This window comes from Cervus canadensis, chromosome 5 (genome assembly GCF_019320065.1).
Source record: "Cervus canadensis isolate Bull #8, Minnesota chromosome 5, ASM1932006v1, whole genome shotgun sequence".
Taxonomy (NCBI): domain Eukaryota; kingdom Metazoa; phylum Chordata; class Mammalia; order Artiodactyla; family Cervidae; genus Cervus; species Cervus canadensis.
The window spans coordinates 94576340-94597389 of NC_057390.1; the positions used below are offsets into that span (position 1 = coordinate 94576340).

Sequence of the window (21050 nt, forward strand, 5' to 3'; positions counted from 1 at the left end):
ACATTCCAGGATGTCTGGCTCTAGGTGGTTGATCACACCATCGTGGTTATCTGGGTCGTGAAGATCTTTTTTGTACAGTTCTTCTGTGTATTCTTGTCACTTCTTAATCTCTTCTGCTTCTGTTAAGTCCTTACTGTTTCTGTCCATTATTGTGCCCATCTTTGCATGAAATGTTTCCTTGGTACCCAGTTTGTTTTGAAGAGATATCTAGTCTTTTGCATTCTGTTGTTTTCCTCGATTCTTTGCATTGTTCACTTAAGAAGACTTTCTTATCTCTTCTTTCTATTCTCTGGAACTCTGCCTTTTGTTTCTCTTCTCAGCTATTTGTAAGGCCTCCTCAGACAACCATTTTGCCTTATTGCATTTCTTTTTCTTTGGGATGCTTTTGGTCACCACCTCCTCTACAGTGTTACCAACCTTTGTCCATAATTCTTCAGGCACTCTGTCTTCCATATCTAATCTATTGAATCTATTCATCATCTCCACTGTATAATCATAAGGGATTTGATTTAGGTCACACTCAAATGGTCTAGTGGTGTTCCCTGTTTTTTCAATTTTAGTCTGAATTTTGCAATAAGAAGCTCATGATCTGAGGCACAGTCAGCTCCAGGTCTTGTTTTTGCTGACTGTTTAGAGCTTCTTCATCTTCGGCTGCAAACAATATAATCAGTCTGATTTCGGTGTTGACCATCTGGTGATGTCCATGTGTAGAGTCATCTCTAGTGTTGTTGGAAAAAAGAGTTTGCTATGATCAGTGCGTTCTCTTGGCAAAACTCTGTTAGGTTTTGCTCTGCTTCATTTTGCATTCCAAGGCCAAACTTGCCTGTTACTCCAGGTATCTCTTGACTTCCTGCTTTGCATTCTAGTTCCCTGTGATGAAAAGGACATCTTTTTTTGGTGTTAGTTCTAGAAAGTTTTGTAGGTCTTCATAGAACTGTTCATCTTCTTTGGCATTAGGGGTTGGGGCATAGACTTGGATTACTGTGATGTTGAATGGTACAGTTTTATTTCTTCACTAATTAATATTTAGGCTGTTTTTTTCATGTCAGTAATTTAGATTTTATTTTTTTCAAAAAGCCAAAAAAAAAAAAAGCCAGAAAGATTTCCATCATGTGGGCATATCATTATTAACCTATCACCTTATTGATTGATAATTGGGTTGTTTCTGATTGTTTCGGTGCAGTAAGCACTTTTATATACGTCTTTATTTCTTTGGGCACATCTGTAGAATTGATTCCTACTGTTGGCTTAAGTTGTATAGTTTTACTTCACGGGACAGCACTGAGTCGCCCCCTCAGCAGAATTTACCATCTAAGGCTCCACCAGCAGTGCAGGAGTGCTCCTCTCTCCCTGTCCCCGATCAGTGCCAGATGTTTTTAATCTGCTGACCTGATTTAGAAAAGCAGTCTCATCTGATTTCCATCTCATTGCTTATTCGGGATGTTGGTAATTTTTAAATTTGGTTTATCGGCCATTTTTTGTCTTCTTCTTTGAGTTGCCTGTTTGTGTCTAAAAGGTCAACTTGGCTTTACTTTTCTAACCTTTCTGCCTGGTTGGAGAGCAGGAGGAGAGAGCATGGCAGAGCCACTGGATATATCAGTTGCTGAGGGCACTGCCAGCACTGCCCAGCTCCTTGCAGACAGAGTAGGGAGAGACAGGAAGCCAGTGAGTTTGGCTTAACAAGCCAATACTTAATCCTGGGAGCACATGTCTGGTTATGCAAGGGCTTGGGTGTTGGAGTGTTGGTTTAAAAATGTGTGTGTGCCCTCAATGGTGAAAAATTGAAGGCATTTCCCCTGAAATCAGGAACAAGACAAGGGTGCCCACTCTCACCACTACTATTCAACATAGTGTTGGAAGTTCTGGCCACAGCAATCAGAGCAGAAAAAGAAGTAAAAGGAATCCAGATAGGAAAAGAAGAAGTAAAACTCTCACTGTTTGCAGATGACATGATCCTCTATATAGAAAACCCTAAAGACTCTACCAGAAAATTACTAGAGCTAATCAATGAATATAGTAAAGTTGCAGGATATAAAATTAACACACAGAAATCCCTTGCATTCCTATATACTAACAATGAAAAAACAGAAAGAGAAATTAAGGAAACAATACCATTCACCATTGCAACAAAAAGAATAAAATACTTAGGAGTATATCTACCTAAAGAAACAAAAGACCTATACATAGAAAACTATAAAACACTGATGAAAGAAATCAAAGAGGACACAAACAGATGGAGAAACATACCGTGTTCATGGATTGGAAGAATCAATATTGTCAAAATGGCTATCTACCCAAAGCAATCTATAGATTCAATGCAATCCCTATCAAGCTACCAATGGTATTTTTCACAGAACTAGACCAAAGAATTTCACAATTTGTATGGAAATACAAAAAACCTCGAATAGCCAAAGTAATCTTGAGAAAGAAGAATGGAACTGGAGGAATCAACCTGCCTGACTTCAGACTCTACTACAAAGCCACAGTCATCAAGACAGTATGGTACTGGCACAAAGACAAAAATATAGATCAATGGAACAGAATAGAAAGCCCAGAGATAAATCCACGGACCTATGGACACCTTATCTTTGACAAAGGAGGCAAGGATATACAATGGAAAAAAGACAACCTCTTTAACAAGTGGTGCTGGGAAAACTGGTCAACCACTTGTAAAAGAATGAAACTAGAACACTTTCTAACACCATACACAAAAATAAACTCAAAATGGATTAAAGATCTAAATGTAAGACCAGAAACTATAAAACTCCTAGAGGAGAACATAGGCAAAACACTCTCCGACATAAATCACAGCAAGATCCTCTATGACCCACCTCCCAGAATATTGGAAATAAAAGCAAAACTAAACAAATGGGATCTAATGAAACTTAAAAGCTTTTGCACTACAAAGGAAACTATAAGTAAGGTGAAAAGACAGCCCTCAGATTGGGAGAAAATAATAGCAAATGAAGAAACAGACAAAGGATTAATCTCAAAAATATACAAGCAACTCCTGCAGCTCAATTCCAGAAAAATAAATGACCAATCAAAAAATGGGCCAAAGAACTAAACAGACATTTCTCCAAAGAAGACATACAGATGGCTAACAAACACATGAAAAGATGCTCAACATCACTCATTATCAGAGAAATGCAAATCAAAACAAGTGAGGTACCATTACACGCAGTCAGGATGGCTGCTATCCAAAAGTCTACAAGCAATAAATGCTGGAGAGGGTGTGGAAGAAAAGGGAAACCCTCTTACACTGTTGGTGGAATGCAAACTAGTACAGCCGCTATGGAAACAGTGTGGAGATTTCTTAAAAAACTGGAAATAGAACTGCCATATGACCCAGCAATCCCACTTGTGGGCATACACACTGAGGAAACCAGATCTGAAAGAGATACATGCACCCCAATGTTCATCGAAGCACTGTTTATAATAGCCAGGACATGGAAGCAACCTAGATGCCCATCAGCAGATGAATGGATAAGGAAGCTGTGGTACATATACACCATGGAATATTACTCAGCCATTAAAAAGAATTCATTTGAATCAGTTCTAATGAGATGGATGAAACTGGAGCCCATTTATACAGAGTGAAGTAAGCCAGAAAGATAAAGAACATTACAGCATACTAACACATATATATGGAATTTAGAAAGATGGTAACGATAACCCTATATGCAAAACAGAAGAAGAGACACAGAAATACAGAACAGACTTTTGAACTTCTGTGGGAGAAGTGAGGGTGGGATATTTCAAAAGAACAGCATGTATACTATCTATGGTGAAACAGATCACCAGCCCAGGTGGGATGCATGAGACAAGTGCTCCGGCCTGGTGCACTGGGAAGACCCAGAGGAATCGGGTGGAGAGGGAGGTGGGAGGGGGGATCGGGATTGGGAATACATGTAAATCCATGGCTGATTCATATCAATGTATGACAAAACCCACTGGGAAAAAAAAAAAAAATGTGTGTGTGTGTGTGTGTGTGTGTGTGTTGGGAGGGGAGGATTTTATTTATCTGATTGCTTTCTCATTTTCTTTGTCAAGATTCTTCAGAGGATGCCCCTTCCACCACTCAGAACTTCATCATTCCAAAGAAAGAGATCCACACTGTTCCAGATATGGGCAAATGGAAGCGTTCTCAGGTACCAGTGGTGTCTGCACTGTGGATTCAGACCTGGCATGAGAGACTTGGGCTTTTTCAAAGTGGTTTTCTAGGCTGGGGTGGGGCTGTGAGCTCTTGACCCTTCTTGCTTTTGGAGCCAGAGCTGTTTAGAAGCTAGGGAAAGAGGTGACAGGGGAGCTGGCTTTCTCCCACAGGGCACTTTAGTGGGAAGGTCTCTGGGAGCCAGGGTGAAGATAGCCATGGAGAGTTCTGCTCCTGGTTCTTTTAAGCCATTGCTCCTTGGGTGTTATTGTATTGACTGTACATCTGAAATGATGGAGTGGATCCCTTTGATGTTTGGTTGCAAGTAATAGCAGGTCTGGAAATCAGCATATCACATGGAGAAGAGGTTACCACATGGAAACCTAGGCCAAGGAGGTGGTTGTTGTTTAGTTGCTAAGTCATGTCTGACTCTTTCGCGACCCTGTAGACTGTAGCCCACCAGGCTTCTCTGTCCATGGGATTTCTCAGGCAAGAATACTGGAGTGGGTTGCCATTTCCTACTCCAAGGGAATCTTCCTGACTCAGGGGTTGAACCTGTATCCTGCTTTGGCAGGTGGATTCTTTACCATCCGAGTCGCCAGGGAAGTCCCAGGCCAGAGAGGTCACTGAGCCTAAAACACCAGGGAACTGGGATCCCAGCCAGCTTTCTGCACTTCATCCCCATGGCAGTCAGAAGATAACAGCTTGTATCTGCCAGGCTTCTGGTACAGCCTGTGGAAAAGACTGGGACTATGAAAAAGAAACCAATTTCAAGTTCTCAGGAATGGCCTTGGGTCTAGTTGCTTTCAGTTGCCTGTACCTGGTCTGGGCAGGTGGGGCAGGAAGCGTTGCTTGTGCAGAAGGGTGGCCGGGGGTCCTGGTGAGCTTGGCAGGTTCTGTGTGAGGAGTCTGCTGTGCTGACCTTGAGCCCAAGCCCTACTGCCGCCATGTCCTGGCCTCACTGGGGCTGTGGCCACACAAGCCTGGCTGGCTTCTCTTTCACAAGCCTGCCCTTTGAATATCAGGAGATGGTTATCATGTCTTTTCATAGTTGTCTTCTCCCCAAGTCTTCACCAGGATAAACGCCTTAGTCCCTTGGCTCATCAAAGGATGTGGCTCTAGGCCTTTCATCATCTTGCTTGCTGTCCCTCAGAGTTTCTCAACCTCAGCACTGTTGAGTTGCTAGATAATCCTTTGTCATAGGAGCTGTCCTGTGCACTGTAGGATGTTTTGTAACACCCCAGCCTCTCCCTACTCCATGCCAGTAGCAGCCCTCCTGCTTAGCACAACCAAGAGTGTCTCCAAGCATGTGGGAAGTCTCCTGGGAGCCATCTTGTCCAGGTTGAGGACCACTGTTCTTCTCTTCCCTGAACCTGCAGGATTGTCTGAATCCAAATGTGGCTGTAGTTCCTTGCTTTCCCCTAGATGTTTTCCAGAAAAGATGGGGTGTTTATAATGTGCCAGGTACTTTAGCTCATTTAATTGCCACAGAAAACCTGGGAGGTGGACTCTGAGGTCATCTCCATTTTGAAAGTGAGAAAACTGAGGCCAGGAAGTGAAGACATTTAGCCTGGTGGCGCAGTCACTGGTTGAGGTGATTCCAGAGAGTTGCCCCCGAGACTCTGGAGCCCCATGGACTGAGCTGCTGGGCTCTAGGCCACAGGTTGGCAGCCTAACCTGACCCTTCTGTTTTTGTAAGTAAAGTTTTATTGGCAAACAGCCCTGTTCATTTAATTTACATGTTGTTTGTCATTACTTTCATCCTGTAAGAGCAGAGTTGAGAATTTGTGAACCAGAACATGTGGCCCTTGGAGCCTAAAATATTGACTCTCTGGTGCTTTGCAAGTGGTTTGCCATCCCTGCTCTAGGCACCCACACTTTTGGGAAGTGTGTTTTGACCAATGCTTGATGGAAGTCTTTTACTTGCTCTGAAGTTCATCGATCAAATGTGTGAAACTACTGCGGCCAGACAAGGAGCTGTGCGTTGACCAGCCCTTCACCAGCGCTTCATCACATGGCAGAGTGCAGCGACCAGGAGCTCGGGTCTGGGGTCAGAGAGCTCAGGGCTGGAACCTCAGGGCTGCCTTGTTATCTTCTTGTGACTTAGGCACAGTGCCTAACCGGGCCAAGCCTCTGTTTCCTCTACTATAAAATGGGGTTCGTTGGGAGCTCAAATGATACAAAGCCAGAAGAGCGCATGGCCCAGCGCTCACGGTTGCACAGTGAGCTTTACGGAGCCCTAGGCATGATGATTGTTGCTGATGGTGTGGGCAGAGACTTTGCACAGTCATGTTCACAAGTTTTAGTCACCGAGAGTCTGGGAACCATGTGGGAACAGTGACGGTGGACAGCGACACGCCCTCATGCTGCTGCTTCTCCTTGCATCCTGGTGTACTTCGCAGGAACTGTTGTGAGCACCGGTGCAGTCAGGACGAGAACTCAGGCTTGCCCTGAGCTGAGGGTGTTGCTGTGGCTGATGTAGTGGGCCCGCCCTGTGACCTGCACTTCCACCTGCAGCCATTCCACAGGCCGCTGTAGGAATGTTCCCTTCCAGACCCCAAGCAGTCACCTCTCAGGTCTTACCTTGGCTTGCTGTGGCGACCCAAGCATCATTGTTTTTTTTTTTTTTTTTGGGCCATGCCATGCGAGATCGTAGTTCCCTGACCCAAGGATCAAACCCATGCCCCCTGCATTGGGAGCATAGAGTCTAAATCACTGGGCTGCCAAGGGAGACCCCCACTGGCATCCCTAAGGCTTGGGCAAAGAAGAAGAAAGGAAGTGAGACGCGAAAGGGATGAAGAAACAAGACCACAGGGAAGTTGCTAGCTCCCGAGAGCTGCCCCTCCAGAGGCCTGCACCTCAGTGCTGTCTTAACTGTGTGCTGGCTGTGACCTGCAGCCCCAGGGAAGAGGGTGCCCCATTGGAAGCTGGGGATGGGCGTGGTGGGAGACCTGGCCATGGGTGGAAAACAGCTTCATCTCCTGGGGGCAGGGCATTTGCACACAGGCACACAGCTGGTCTACCTGTTGGGGGAAACATCTGGAAAGTTCCCAGGGGACGGACCCTTGGTATAGTATAATGATGGAGCACTCCCCACTCTGCTTTGGAGTTTGGCTGGCTGGGTCCTAGCTCCATGTCTAGTGAGATCTTGGTCTTAGGAGTCACTTTCCCTGAAGCCTTGGTTTCCTCATGTGTAAAGTGAGGACAGTGATAGGGTTGTTATGTGAAGAAACGACTGGCAGCAGTAGTGAGTAAACAGTAGTCTGGCTAGAGGTCTCAGTGTCATTGTGGTCATTGGCCTGCCGGCGGTTTTGGGTGGAGGCTCAGGGTTGGGTATTTGGCATTGTCTTTCTACTCTCCTGCTATGGAGTTGGGAGCCGGGGGCAGCTTGGAGCTCTCCGGTGACTGGGCGAAGCTGGGGGCTGGCTGGGGTGTAGAGAGTGAAGATCTGACACCTTCTCCACGTCCTCACTCCCCTCTCTGTTTGGCAGGCATACGCTGACTACATCGGATTCATCCTCACCCTCAACGAAGGTGTGAAGGGGAAGAAGCTGAGCTTTGAGTACAAGGTCTCCGAGGTAGGCTTGGTCGGGGCGGGTCCTTTCCCAAAAGAGCTCCCAGAGCCCACAGTGGGACAGGTGGGCCGGGTGCAGAAAATACAATCACCCAGACACGTGTGCAGTTGACACTGAGGTGTCTATATTTCAATTTTTAAAAAAGTCTGTATAGATGTGTATTTATAGAATTGGGATCAAGGTATACAAGCTATTTTATAGCTTGCTTTTTGGAGTGGGGGCAAGCCTTGTAGCTTGTGGGATCTTAGTTCCCTGATGAGGATTGAACCTCAGGTGCTGGCATTGGAAGCTTGGAGTTCTAACCACTGGACTGCCAGGGAATTCTCCAGCCTGCACTTTTGTTAACTGGTGTTTCATGTAATTTTTAAATTAAAAACGATCACAAAAGAAGTAAACATGCCAACTGAAGAGGTTGCTGTTGGAAACATGTGTAACACTAACAAAAAAGCTTGGCCTCACCCTGTATTCCATGGAGAAGGCAATGGCACCCCACTCCCACTCTTGCCTGGAAAATCCCATGGACGGAGGAGCCTGGTAGGCTGCAGTCCACAGGGTCGCTAAGAGTCGGACATGACTGAGCGACTTCACTTTCACTTTTCACTTTCATGCACTGGAGAAGGCAGTGGCAACCCACTCCAGTGTTCTTGCCTCGAGAATCCCAGGGACGGGGGAGCCTGGTGGGCTGCCGCCTGTGGGGTCATACAGAGTCAGACATGACTAAAGTGACTTAGCAGCAGCAGCACCCTACATTCCTCCCCATAACTGATTCCTGGGGACAGCCCCCTATTAACAGTGTGGGGGCTGTCACCCAGACCTGCCCCGGGAGCGCCTCTGCTCTTGAGCCGTGCCCTCACTGGTTTAAACAGCCCCCAAATTAGACTTTGAGGTCATTTCTCCAAACATTGCTGCTCTGAACGCCATTGCACATAGGTCTGTGTGGGCATTCTTTCCTGAAGATTGATTCCTACAGGTGGCGATGCTGAGTTGAAGGGCACACAATTGCTTGGTGGGGGCTCTTTATCTGTGTTTCAAAGGCAGGCTTGTTTATGGAGGGAGGGCAGGAGTTGTGGGGAAGCTCCTACTTGGGGAAGGTGTGGTCTTGCCAGCTGCTGGCTCTTGCTGGCCTCCACCACCCAGCTCTGGGTCCTGGGCCTCCAGGGGCTTCCGGAGGTCTTGTCCCAGGCAGCCTCGCACTCCCTTGAGCTTTCTCTTATCTCAGACTGTAGGCCCGAGCAGCCTCTCAATGCCTTGGCCACCCAGCTCTCTAGCCTTAGCTTTGGCCGGTTGGGGACGGCCTGGCCCTGGCCTGGCCATCTGTCCACGTGCCGCAAGGCTGGCATAGGCCTCATGCTCCTGGCCGCTGACTGGCTGCTGGGTGGCCGAGGTCCTGTGGGACACCAGACCTGTGTTGGGGATTGACAGCCTTCAAGATAAGGGAGCTGGCCCACCAGTGACTTCTTGGTTCCTCTTGGGCCTGGTCACTGCTCTGGGGCTTTGGCTGTGGGGAGAGAGGTCGCCTCCTTGAGCCTGTGGTAAGGAACGCTGAGCTGTGCTCAGTGGGCTGGGGAATGTGGCAGGGGAAGGCTGATTAAAGGAGGGCTGTAATTACCCCAGCAGATCCTGAGCCGCCAAGTCCCTCTCAGGTCCCTTAATTAGCCCTGGGACTTTGATGGTAGCTGTCCATACGAGTCAGGCATTGTCTTAGTGCAGAGGCTGTGTTTTAGGCAGGATGGCACCCTGCTTGAGTGCTGGGGTTCTAGAGTCAGGCTGACCAGGTTTTGATAACCTCTCACTTCTGAGCTGGGTGGCCTTGTCCCCTCTGACACTCCATCTCCTCATCTGTTGAGTGGGAAGAGCTGCAGACATGACCCCTGGGGAGCATTCACTGTGATCCCACGTGTAGGTGTTTTTTTGGGCACCGTGCCTGGCACGTACTAGGTGGCATTATCATTTATTAGCCATTGTTACCATTAGCTGTTTTTCAGTTTCCAGTAACGTTGTTACTTCACTTGGGGCTCTTCCTGAGCTGGGTTCATCCTCACTTGGGGGACAGAGGTGGCTAGCGTGGTCTCCAGGGGTCTCTCAGCTGCTGCTCACAGCTGGCAGGGGCAGCTGAAGGCACTCTTCCCAGCATGCGGCCTCCTGTGCCACCCGGGGCAGCTGTTGGCCCCCCTGCTGCTGCTTGCTGCTGGCTCTTGGTGCAGGAGATGCAGCTGCTGCTGGGGAAGGGCCGACGGGCCTGGGATCGGCTTCCAGACCACCTGCAGCACAGGGCGCAGGCGAGGGCCGTGCGGTGGGGCTGTCTAGACCCACGTTTAGAAGGCTCTCCTTTTGGAATTGTCCTATTTTGGGGGGGAGGGGTTTAAATTGTTTTTTAAGAGTTTTTCTCTTTTTTTGTAAAATATAGCTGACAGTAGATAGGAGGCTTACATTTTGCTGTAGTTCTGTGTGATTTTTAAAATGAAGGCAGAATTTAAAATCAGCAAGTAAAATTGTACTGGTCCATGAAATCCAAAAAGGACTCTTTGGTCCAAGGTGAAAGAAGGTGGCTCCAATGATTCCCCATGCTTTCTGGGGGTCTCTGCCCACAACTCCTTCCCCTCCAGCCCCTCTCCCCCAGCCAGCGGAACAATAGAAGCTGCCCCTGCACTCAGAAAGCCCTCTCCAGGAGGATCTGGGAGCCTCTAATTATTCATTGGCCCAGATGAGCTGGCAGCTGCGGCCTGGCTCCTGCCTGCCTCTGAGCACCTTCTTTATCCTGTTCGGTGGGGGACCGGCAGTCTGGTGCCTCCTGGGGCCACGATTACTGAACCTGTCCTCAGAAATCTCAGTTGCTTTGTGGGGCCAGGTTTGCTCGGACCCTGTCAGCTCTTCCTGGTTACCTAGCTCATCACAGCACCAGACAGTGGCAGTGCTTTTGGTCACATTTCAGCAGTGCAGATTTGTGTCATCCTGGCCCTGTGGCCAGCTAGAAAGGAAACCTACTGCTCTTACAGGTAACTTTCCTCTCCCCACAGGCCCCAAGTGTAGGTGAGGGAGGGCAGCTCCAGGGCCACCGTCATGCTGTTTGTGTGGACTGCCGTGTGGTCCGTGCCTCCTGGCGCTGCGGTGCGGTGGGGAGGGGGTGCCCTGACTCCCGCATACTCCGTTAGCTCAAGCCCTCCTTTTCCCTCCTTACAAATACGCGCTCAGCTCCCGGGGCCGCCTCTCTGCGTGGGCTCAGCAATGGCATACCTGACCGTGCCTTGCCCTCTGGGTCACAGCTGTTCCCACAGGTGCCCCTTGTGAGTTCCTACCAGCGTGGAACTCCCGGAGATGTCTCCTCAGCCCACTTGTGCCCGGCGGACTCAGGCAGGACCTGCTTCTGGGCAGGACCCCTCCTCCCAGGCCACCTGCCTCCGCATGTCCCCGTGTCACGTGCTCCCCGAGCCTTCCACACCTCTGTCCTGACTGATCTCATGTGCTGAATCTGGAACAGGTACCTTCGGAGTCACCCTCACAGACCTGTGCTGGAGAGAGACAGCCTCACCTGATTTCCTCATTGAGTAATGTTAGGTGTGCTAACACGGCCTGGCCTGTCACACCTATCCCACTGCTTAGAGCCTGCCCTCTGTGGGAAAGGTGGAGCTGAGAGATAAGAGCTGGGTCTTAGCTACTGCTGCCCACATGCAGACCTGTGGCGCCAGCTTTCCACACAGGGTATCGTTCACAGAGTGAACAACTGAAATAGCTGAAGCGTTTAGCAGTGAGTAAATAATCACAGCACATTGGTACAGTGAAATGTCACTCACTCGTAAGAGACTTTCACAAAGGTTACGTTTCTGTGCTGCTTGGAACGAGGGTTGAGAGGGAGCTGATCAGTCTACAAAGTAGTGTGTGCCCCAAGACCCTGGTTTGAGGGTCTTGTGTGCGTGTGTAGCTGTACCCCATCACCCCGTGCCAGACACCACGCTGGTGTGCTTCATGGCTTGTCCCTCAGGCCTCGAGGTGGCCCTCAGAGTTATTTACCCATTTTTATGCTCTGAGATGAGCAAACAGGCTCAGAGAGTTGAAGTTACTTGGTCAAGGTCTTGCAGCAACCAAATGATGTTTTAACTGGGATTTATTTATAAAACATTTATTTTTGCAGTTTTGGGTCTTAGTTGCAGCCCAGGGTCCTCTTTCTAGTTGTGGCATGCGCAGTTAGTTGTACCACAGCTTGTGGGCGCTTAGTTCCCAGATCAGGAATTGAGCCCACATCCCCTAAATCGGAAGACAGATTCTTAACCACTGGGCCACCAGGGAGGTCCCTTAGCTGGGATATAAATCCAGGTCCAGCTGCCTTCAAAATTCTAACTATGATAAGCAGTGGAAAACACTATAAAACGATGATATGGAAGAGTATGTTAAAATGTTAAGACAGACTCCCCTGCTATCTGAAAGTAGAGTGTTTCTGTGAAACCTTTTGTGAGTAGAAGTGGTGCAAAGGGAAAATCCTTTGCACTGAAAAGCCTCTTCAGGTTTCTTTTGGTTAGCAAGAACCATTGCTACTGTAGGGCTTCAGCAAGAGTGAAGTGCTGGAAAGTGAACTTGCAACAAGCAGAGGATACCTTGTGGTGTTGATTTCTGGGTGGCGGGATTCCCGGTCATCTTTGTTTCCTTCCTTTTTACGTTTCTGTTGTCAGTGATGAGCAGGTATTATGCATTAGACAGAAGACCTTGATAAAACGCAGTAAGGAAAGTTAGGGCTGCCGCTCATGCTTGTCCAGCAGCCGCCCCCTGCCCCCCGCCCCGCCCCGCCCCTGGTAGGCTGGCTGGAGAAGCGGGGCGTGGGAGCTGTGCCTGTCCCTCAGCCTCGTGCCGGGCCCTTTCTGGAAGGCTCACTGTGTTCCCCTGGCCCCTCCTTCACGCTCAGGAGGGTTGGGAAGAATGGGGGACAGCAGGGAGGGGCCAGTGGTGCCAGGCCTGGTGGTCACTGTCCAGCAGCCGCTGGGGCTTCCCTCTGTGGCTCTAGCATGGGGCCACTAGTCATGGTGGCTCAGTTCAGTTCAGTTCAGTCGCTCAGTTGTGTCTGACTCTTTGCGACTCCATGAATCGCAGCATGCCAGGCCTCCCTGTCCATCACAAACTCCCGGAGTTTACTCAAACTCAGGCCCATCGAGTCAGTGATCCCATCCAGCCTTCTCATCCTCTGTCATCCCCTTCTCCTCCTGCCCCCAATCCCTCCAAGCATCAGGGTCTTTTCCAATGAGTCAACTCTTCGAATGAGGTGGCCAAAGTATTGGAGTTTCAGCTTCAGCCATCAGTCCTTCCAATGAACACATGGGACTGATCTCCTTTAGGATGGACTGGTTGGATCTCCTTGCAGTCCAAAGGACTCTCAAGAGTCTTCTCCAACACCACAGTTCAAAAGCATCAATTTTTCGGCACTCAGCTTTCTTTGCAGTCCAACTCTCACATCCATACATGACCACTGGAAAAACCATAGCCTTGACCAAATGGACCTTTGTTGGCAAAGTAATGTCTCTGCTTTTTAATATGCTATCTAGGTTGGTCATAACTTTCCTTCCAAGGAGTAAGTGTCTTTTAATTTCATGGCTGCAGTCACCATCTGCAGCGATTTTGGCTGGGCCCCCTCTATTTGCCTCCACAGGCCATTGAGAAACTGGTTGCTCTTCTCAACACGCTGGACAGGTGGATCGATGAGACCCCTCCAGTGGACCAGCCCTCTCGATTTGGGAACAAGGCCTACAGGACCTGGTATGCGAAACTTGACCAGGTGAGGCTGCCGCAGGACGGGCTTGGGGGCTGGGTGGGGGAAGCGTTCAGATACCAGCACTGGGAAGTTTGTTGAAATGGCAGTTCTGTTCCCTGAAAGTACAAATGCGTTTACCCTCTGCCCCCGCTGTCCTCTGGGAATCACCACCATGGGTGCGCGCCTCTGCACAGGGCTGTTCGGAGGTGATTGTGTGTAGCAGCAGACTGAAATGGCCCACGTGTCCATCTGCAGTTTATTATCAGTTGAATAAGCTAGTAAGGCCACCCAGGGAGTACCATACAGCTCTAACAAAGAACAGGGAGGCGACTCAGGAACTCAGGGGAAGGACTGCGACTTCCAGTGGTCCCTCTCTCGGTGTCTGTGGGGGATTGGGTCCAGGATCCCCCGTAGATACCCCCTTGTATAAAATGAGGCGGGTCTGTTGGTCCTCTGTGTCCACGGGTTCTCCATCAGTGGGTCCGAAGGGCTGACTATCCTGTTAGAGGGGAGGCAAGGTGTGGTGCGCATGGCAAGCTGCCTTTTGGTGAGAAAGAGGGGAAACGAAAAAGATATCTTTGTATTTCTCAGTGTACACTGGAAGGATACAAAAGAGGCAAATAAAGTGGTGGTTTCATTTTGAGCGTTGTGGGGGGGGCGGTGGGGGGGGGGGAGCTGGGAAGGGGGGCGGGGGTGGATGGAGAGGAGAGAAGGGTGAAGTAAGATTTCTGAGTACATCCCTCCTACAGTGTATTCATTTTTGAGTCATGCAAAGGTAATATTTGTTCAAAGCAAACAAAAGATAAAAATGCAGAGTAGCCACCCTATCCTGTAGGTCTGTTTGTCTGGGGCGGGGCCTGGGGATGCAGATTTTCACCAGGTCTCCAGGAGATTCTCATGCTGGGTGTTTACAGACTGAACTTAAAGAAACTTGGGTCCTAATTTCTTGTCCCGGTATTTTCACATGATGGAACAGAGGGGAGTCCCAAGGACCCAGCGAAACATTGTCCTTGTGTAAGAGTGACTTGGGGCTGCCTCTGGGTGCTAAGGTGGCACATGGCTTATTTTTCAGTTGTGTTATAATGTAAAGAAAGCTGACAAGTAAGTCATAGTTACAAAACTTGATAGATCTTAACCTGTTTTTAACCTTGCATCCACCTCCCTTATCAAACCGTGGAACATTCCAGCACTTCCCCAGGGCCCTTGTGCCCCTTTCTAGTTGATATCGCCCAGATTTTTCTCACTGCTCCCCTATAGATTGATTTTGTCTGTTTTTGAACTTCATATGTCTGGCTTCTTTTGCTCAGCTTTGTGATTGACCTATGTTATGTGGAACAGTGCCCCTTCCTCCTTGCTGTGTAGTGTTCCAGTGTAGGACCACAGCATAGGTTATCTGTTGTGCTGCTGATGGACAGTTTAGCTGTGGGATGTTTCCACGTTTTGGCTGCTATAAATGATACTGCCGTGAACATCCTTGCGTATGTCTTTGGTGAACACTGGGCACAAACTCCCTTGCTGGGAGTATGAAGAAGGAGGACATCTCTGGGGATGTCAGTGAGTTACTCGATGGAAAAGTCGAATGGCTTCTTTTCAGATCCCTCTCCTCTTGTCCCCAGAGCCGTGTCCCCTGGAGGGAGTGTCAGCAGATGAAAAGCCACCCCAGGGTGGTCTTTGTTGTGTAGAAATAAACGCTCTCCCATCTCTTCAGTGGGTAGTCAGAGCAGGGAGTTGGGATATCACGCCGAGATGCTGCCTCTGGGCGCCTGCCTAATCTGCTGCCGCCACCATGTCTCTTGTGTTATCAGGAAGCAGAAAACTTGGTGGCCACAGTGGTCCCCACCCACCTGGCAGCCGCTGTGCCCGAGGTGGCTGTTTACCTAAAGGAGTCCGTGGGGAACTCCACACGCATCGACTATGGCACAGGTACCTGTGACTCCCGGCGACGCCTGCTTGGCTTCACTGCCATTCTTTCTTGGACTGCCTGTTTGCTCTGGGTCGTGTGGGATGAGGGAGCCCTGAGCAGGCATCCTTGGGGTGCAGTCGGTGCAGGGAAGCCTGCTGCTCCGACTTGGTCCACCAGGGGGAGCTGGTGTCACATGTGTGGTGGCCTTAAGCACAGAGCTGATTTCTCTTCCTTGTAAGATGGCCTGACTGAGCTCATCACCATCCCCAAACTGACAATTTACTGAGCACTTACTATATCCCAAAACAGCACTTATAGAAACCCTGAGAACTGAAAGAGCCTGGCAGTCTGTGGCAGTGCTGTGGAGCCTTACTCTCAGTCACTCAGTGCCCATTAGAGGGAGCGCTTGCTGTAGGCACCTCGAAAAAGAAAGAGGGTTTTCTCTATTATGTAGGTTGGGGTGGCTGGAGAGGGTCCCTGCTTTGATAGGCCTGTCTTGCCTTGCCTTGCCTTTCCTCACTGAAGCAGGCAAATGCAGGAGCTGCTGCTCTCTCAGGCCCTTCCCTTGCCTCTAGAGGAGCCTAGGCCAGAGGGGCAGGCCTGGAGAAGGGCCCCCTTGGACCTGGGTCATGGGAAAGTTTTGTCGTCTGCTCCCCTGATGCTGAGGAACAGGCTTTTTATCAAGTGAGACTTTCAGGGGCAGAGCTTTGACTGTGACCAAGCAACCTGTAGGGGAGAGGGACCAGGTCAGCAGGGACTGGGTCTTCCCTCCACTCTCAGACGCCCCTTGTTGTACAGGGGTGATGACTGCCCCTGTGTGGTGGTGGCTTGGACTCTAGCTGGTCACGATCCCAAACTGTGCAGCTGAAAGTAACAGCTCATAAGCATTCCAGGCCCTTGGAGGGGCCCAAGGAATCATAAACTATCAAACAAGGGCAGGGACTTTTGCCTCTGTCCTGTTAGTGCCTGACCTGGACGGTGACTGCTCCTATAGTAGGTGCTCAGTAATCAGGGTAGAATTGATGAGTGAGTTAAACCTCCAAATAGAATGTGAATGCCTATGTAAGAATCGCCAGCCTGGGCCTTTAAGAGTAGAATTATAGTACTGGTGGTTCTTAAAAGGACCCCAGTCTTTCTGGATGGGGAAGAGGCCCCTCTACCTCCATGTTGACTGTCCTGCCTTAGATGGGAAGTTATTGGTGATTTGGACTCTGGTGAGGCTGAGAACAGTCCTACTCCTTCTGGAAGACTGGCAACCTCGGCTGTTTTTTCTTCCCCAGGGCATGAAGCAGCCTTTGCTGCTTTCCTCTGCTGTCTCTGCAAGATTGGGGTGCTGCGGGTAGATGACCAAATAGCCATTGTCTTCAAGGTGTTCAATCGGTGAGTGAGCCAGGCGGGAAGGATGGCTGCCAGTGGAAGGAGAGGCCAGGGAGGTGTCTTTCCTCCTTGTTGCTGTCAGACTGGGGACAGGGGCCTAGTAGGAGCTCCCGAGTGACTGTGAGTTCTCTCGTTCTGTCCCATCAAGCCATGACTGTGAATGGGGTGTCCAAGACGCCTCCTTCTGAGAGCCTCAGATTCAAGTAAAAAGTCAGTGAAGGGAAAGGTACATAATGGCTTGATGCTTCTGTGGCATTTATCATGTAGAGGTTCTTTTTAAGCACCTTACATGCAAGTCTTTTAATTCTCATGACTACCCGAGGAAGTAGCAACTGTTGTTTTCATTTTACAGATGAGGAAACTGAGGCATAGAGAAATCAGGTCTCTTCACTGAGGTCATGGCCAGCTGAACCCAGGCAGGCAGGCTCTGACCTGTTCCCCTCACCACCCAGGCCACCTCCCTGCACATGGGCGTGTCTCAGTCACCAGAGGGCGTTGACACGTCCGTTCTGGGCCCCACTCAGGTGCTGTGGAAGCGGCAGCTCCAGGGCAGTTCCTGAAGGGATCTGAGGGGTGAGCTCCTTAGACCCTGGCGAGAGAAGCCCCTGCCCGGGCTCTCACACTGTCAGGATGTCATGGCACTAACCCCTTTCCCGGTTGGCGTGTCGCCTGTTTCCTGGGCCAGAGGAGGCTGAATGCGAGAGAGAAAATGAAGCTACATTATTTTGAGGGTATCAGCTGATATGTAACTTTGGCATGTAGGTTTTAATTGACCTGTTACACTCCTCGGTGGTTCTTTCTAGCCTCCTCGGCTCTACTGGCTGAAGGGTTGAGACTGTCTTTCTGCTTTTTGCCACCCGCCTGCCTTTCCCCGCCCTCCGGTGCAGGTACCTTGAGGTTATGAGGAAGCTCCAGAAGACATACCGGATGGAGCCGGCTGGCAGCCAGGGTGTGTGGGGCCTGGATGACTTCCAGTTTCTGCCCTTCATCTGGGGCAGTTCGCAGCTGATAGGTACTGAAGTGGGGCACAGACCCCCCCCTCCACCCCCAGCCCTCCTCTCTCCCCTCCTTCCTTCCCCTCCCTCCCAGGGCATGCGCTGACAGCTTGTAAAGCAGGCATTGGACCAGCTATTGACGGAGCCGGCTTGCTGCCGACCTGCTGCTGCAGCCGGCGGCGTGGCAGGCCAGGGAGGCGAAGGCCACGCACCACCGAGATAATGGGAAGTGACACGGGCTGGGTTGAGGGCACGCGCCTGGTGTGAGATGCGCCCCTGCTCCTGGCCACAGCTGCAGGGTTTTGTGTTGAAAATAAGGGGTTCTTTTGATTCGGTGACCAGTGTCATCCACTGTTATTATCGAGCTGTGCACAGGGGGCTGTCAGGGAGCTGCTGCCAGATGCTGGTCCGGGGCCCGCCCACTACGAGCCCGCTCTGGTGGTGGCTCCCCTCACTTTCCCACGGGCAAGCCAGAGTGGGTGAGGGTTCCATGTCTACTTGCATGTAGAATTAACTGCCTTCAAAATAACATTAGTAAAGAGCCCTTCTCCGGTGCCAGGCCCTGCTCTCAGTGCTTCAGGGAGATCATCTCGGGGACCCTGGGCAGGGCCTTTGCCAGCAGACGGTCAGCACTGACCTGTGCAGGCGCCATGCTGAGGGCTTTAGGGCGGTGCTGATGGTTAGGTACCTTCCCCACCCCTAGCCCTTACAGGGTGTTCTTTTCCCCCACTGCACGGATGAGGAAACTGAGTCGCATGGCTGGAAAGAAGCAGAGCTGATACTCATTACACTAGAGTATACACACAGGGCCATTTATTGCTTCTGCAGATCAAGTGTTGAGGGCGCAGGGGCAGATCTTAGGCCCTCGGGCGGGCGTTAACAGGGCTGGTCTGCTGTGGCCTGGTGGTGCCAGTGCCTGGTTCTGAACCCCAGGGCTCTTTGCTGTTTCCAGACCACCCATATCTGGAGCCCCGGCACTTTGTGGATGAGAAGGCTGTGAACGAGAACCACAAGGACTACATGTTCCTGGAGTGCATCCTGTTTATCACCGAGGTGAGAGGAAAGGAGTGAGGAAGGAGCCCCCGGCAGCCTCCGGGCCAAAAGGAACTGAGGCTGGGGGCTTTGGACAGAGGAGCCAGAGCTGCTCTCTGAAGGTGGCAGGGCCAACCCCTGAAGTAGGTTATTGAAGAGGAAGCCCAGCTAGGCCTCTCTGAAAGGCTAAGCCACCTTCTGGCTGTCCAGGATCTCCTCCCCTAGATCACTTTCTACTGGAGCTGACGGATTAAGACCTGGTCATTAGGTGGACTTGGTGACCGATGAAGCAGGTCTGAAGGGTGGGTGGGTGTCAGCATCTCTTGAGTGGGCCCCCCAGTGTCTGTATAACTACGCGTATGTGGATGTGTGTAATGTAGCCTTTGCAGGAGTTGGAGAGACCGGAGTGGACAGCCAGACAGATTTCTGTTGAAGGGACACACCTCTGTTGGTGTCTGGGGATGGGCCACATGAAGTGCTGGAAGTGAAAGTTAGTAGGCCTGGACCCTCAGGCCACCCAGCAGGGGTCATTTAGGTGGGTGTTGTTAACCTGCTAAAGTAGGATCTCCCACAGTGCAGCCTTGGACCACTTCCTCAGGGTCACCTGGGGAGCTTGTTAAAATGCCCTACCTCAGCTTTCTGAATTCGAATCTTGGGGGCAAACGCTAGGACCCTGAATTTAAACACATGACATGAGCCAGGTGACTGTGCATCAAAGTTGGGGACCCACTGCTTTGGGGCTTCTCAGGAGGCCCTTTCATCTTCCCTGCCTAGTGCCTGACCCCCACAGACTTCCAAGGGGTGCCCTGGCTCTGCCTCTTGCAGAGGTCCTGCCCCCATTCTCTTTCCTGACACCTGCACACATTCACCCTGGCCCCAGCGACATCCCTGGCACACTCGTGGATCCCCCCTCCCTGTGGGGGCTGTTCTCTCTGCTGCCCATTGTGTCCCCTGAAGAGGGGGCCGCCCGGTTAAACAGCCGTAGTTCCACGCTTTCCTGGTCAGCATTCCGCTCAGGCCCCTGCCAAACTCCAGAGGCCAGAGGGGAATGACACGTTTTTCCAAGTCAGCAAATGAAGCCTGTTCTGACGGCTGAGTGGCCGCCGCTTCATTCTCTGAGATCTGCTGCCTTCAGCACTGTAGGCAGTGCAAGGTCGGAAGGACTCCAGGGCAGCCTGGCTCGCTGCCTTGAGGGCCAGTCACATGCTGCTGTCTCCAGACTAGGTCAGGAGGGTCTGCAGAGCCCTGGGACACCTGGGGCTGGGCGGGGAGAAGGGGTGGCTTCGCTGGCCCCCCTAAGAGGCTAAGCCTGTTAGGCTCCTCCAGGTGGCTGGCCAAGCCCCAGGGCCCCTATCAGTAACTAATGAGGTAGAAGACCAGGCTGGGCCTCAGGGAATATGGGAATTGACTCTGCGTTAAAATTTTGTATTTTTGTTTGTTTGGTTACGCTTTGTATGTATGAAAACCCAAAAGCCTTCCCAAAATTTGGGACGCAGGTCTTCTGCTAGAGGAAATCCTACAGTGGCCGCTAGGTGGTGCTGAAGACACACTGAACTTAGCGGGGGTTTTGATAACAGTTGAGGGAGAGGCCTGAACTGGGAGGAGGCTGGTAGGCCCTCACATTCTAGGTTGTTCTGCACCCTCTGTTCAAGGCCTGGTTCTTACCCTGGGTCTGGGTGCCTGGGCGTGGTGGGAGACGCTGGATGCTAGCAGGGGCATGCCCCAGAGCTCAGAGGGCTGGCAGGGGCCCCTCTCACCTACTTGGCCGGCCCTGAGCTGGCTGGCGTGGTTCCTGTTGAAGGCACATATTGTGCTAGTTCTCTAGATTCTGGGCTCAGCACCCAGACAGGGTTCTTGCAGCCCCTCGGTGTGGTGAGGGAGGCCTGAGGCCTGAGCCTGGCCGCGGGGCCCTGACAGGTGCGAGGGGCTCTGTGTATCATGGCCTGTGTGCTGTGGCTGGGGTGGGGGCCGTGTTGCCTCTGCAGACCCAGGGATTCACTAGGGCTGGCGCAGCTGGGAGACTGAACAGACAAGCCTCGGACAGGGGACCCAGCCAGCCTGGGACCTGCCCAGGTGGCCCTGGGCCTCCCGCACAAGGCCCTCAACCGGGCAGGCTTCTCCACCTCAGGAAATGCAGCCCTGGCGCCTTTAAGAGCCCAGGGCAGGCAGGAAAAGAATTTCAGTTTCAATCTGGCTTCTAAATTTGGAGTTTTGGGAAGGGAGGGATCAGATTTCAGCTGGAAGGGAAGGAGCTGACAGGAAGGCGCTGTGTAGAGCCTCC

General features: G+C 50.9%; 1 protein-coding gene across 1 annotated transcript in view; it reads left to right on the top strand.

Moving 5' to 3' along the window:
* PTPA (protein phosphatase 2 phosphatase activator) overlaps nucleotides 1-21050 on the top strand; it is a 33984-nt gene that overhangs the window by 5482 nt on the left and 7452 nt on the right. The window contains exons 2-8 of the mRNA XM_043469800.1: nucleotides 4054-4151; nucleotides 7645-7731; nucleotides 13361-13486; nucleotides 15268-15385; nucleotides 16646-16745; nucleotides 17630-17754; nucleotides 18690-18790. Of these exons, the coding sequence (XP_043325735.1) occupies nucleotides 4054-4151; nucleotides 7645-7731; nucleotides 13361-13486; nucleotides 15268-15385; nucleotides 16646-16745; nucleotides 17630-17754; nucleotides 18690-18790 (755 nt within the window). The remainder of the gene's footprint in view (nucleotides 1-4053; nucleotides 4152-7644; nucleotides 7732-13360; nucleotides 13487-15267; nucleotides 15386-16645; nucleotides 16746-17629; nucleotides 17755-18689; nucleotides 18791-21050) is intronic.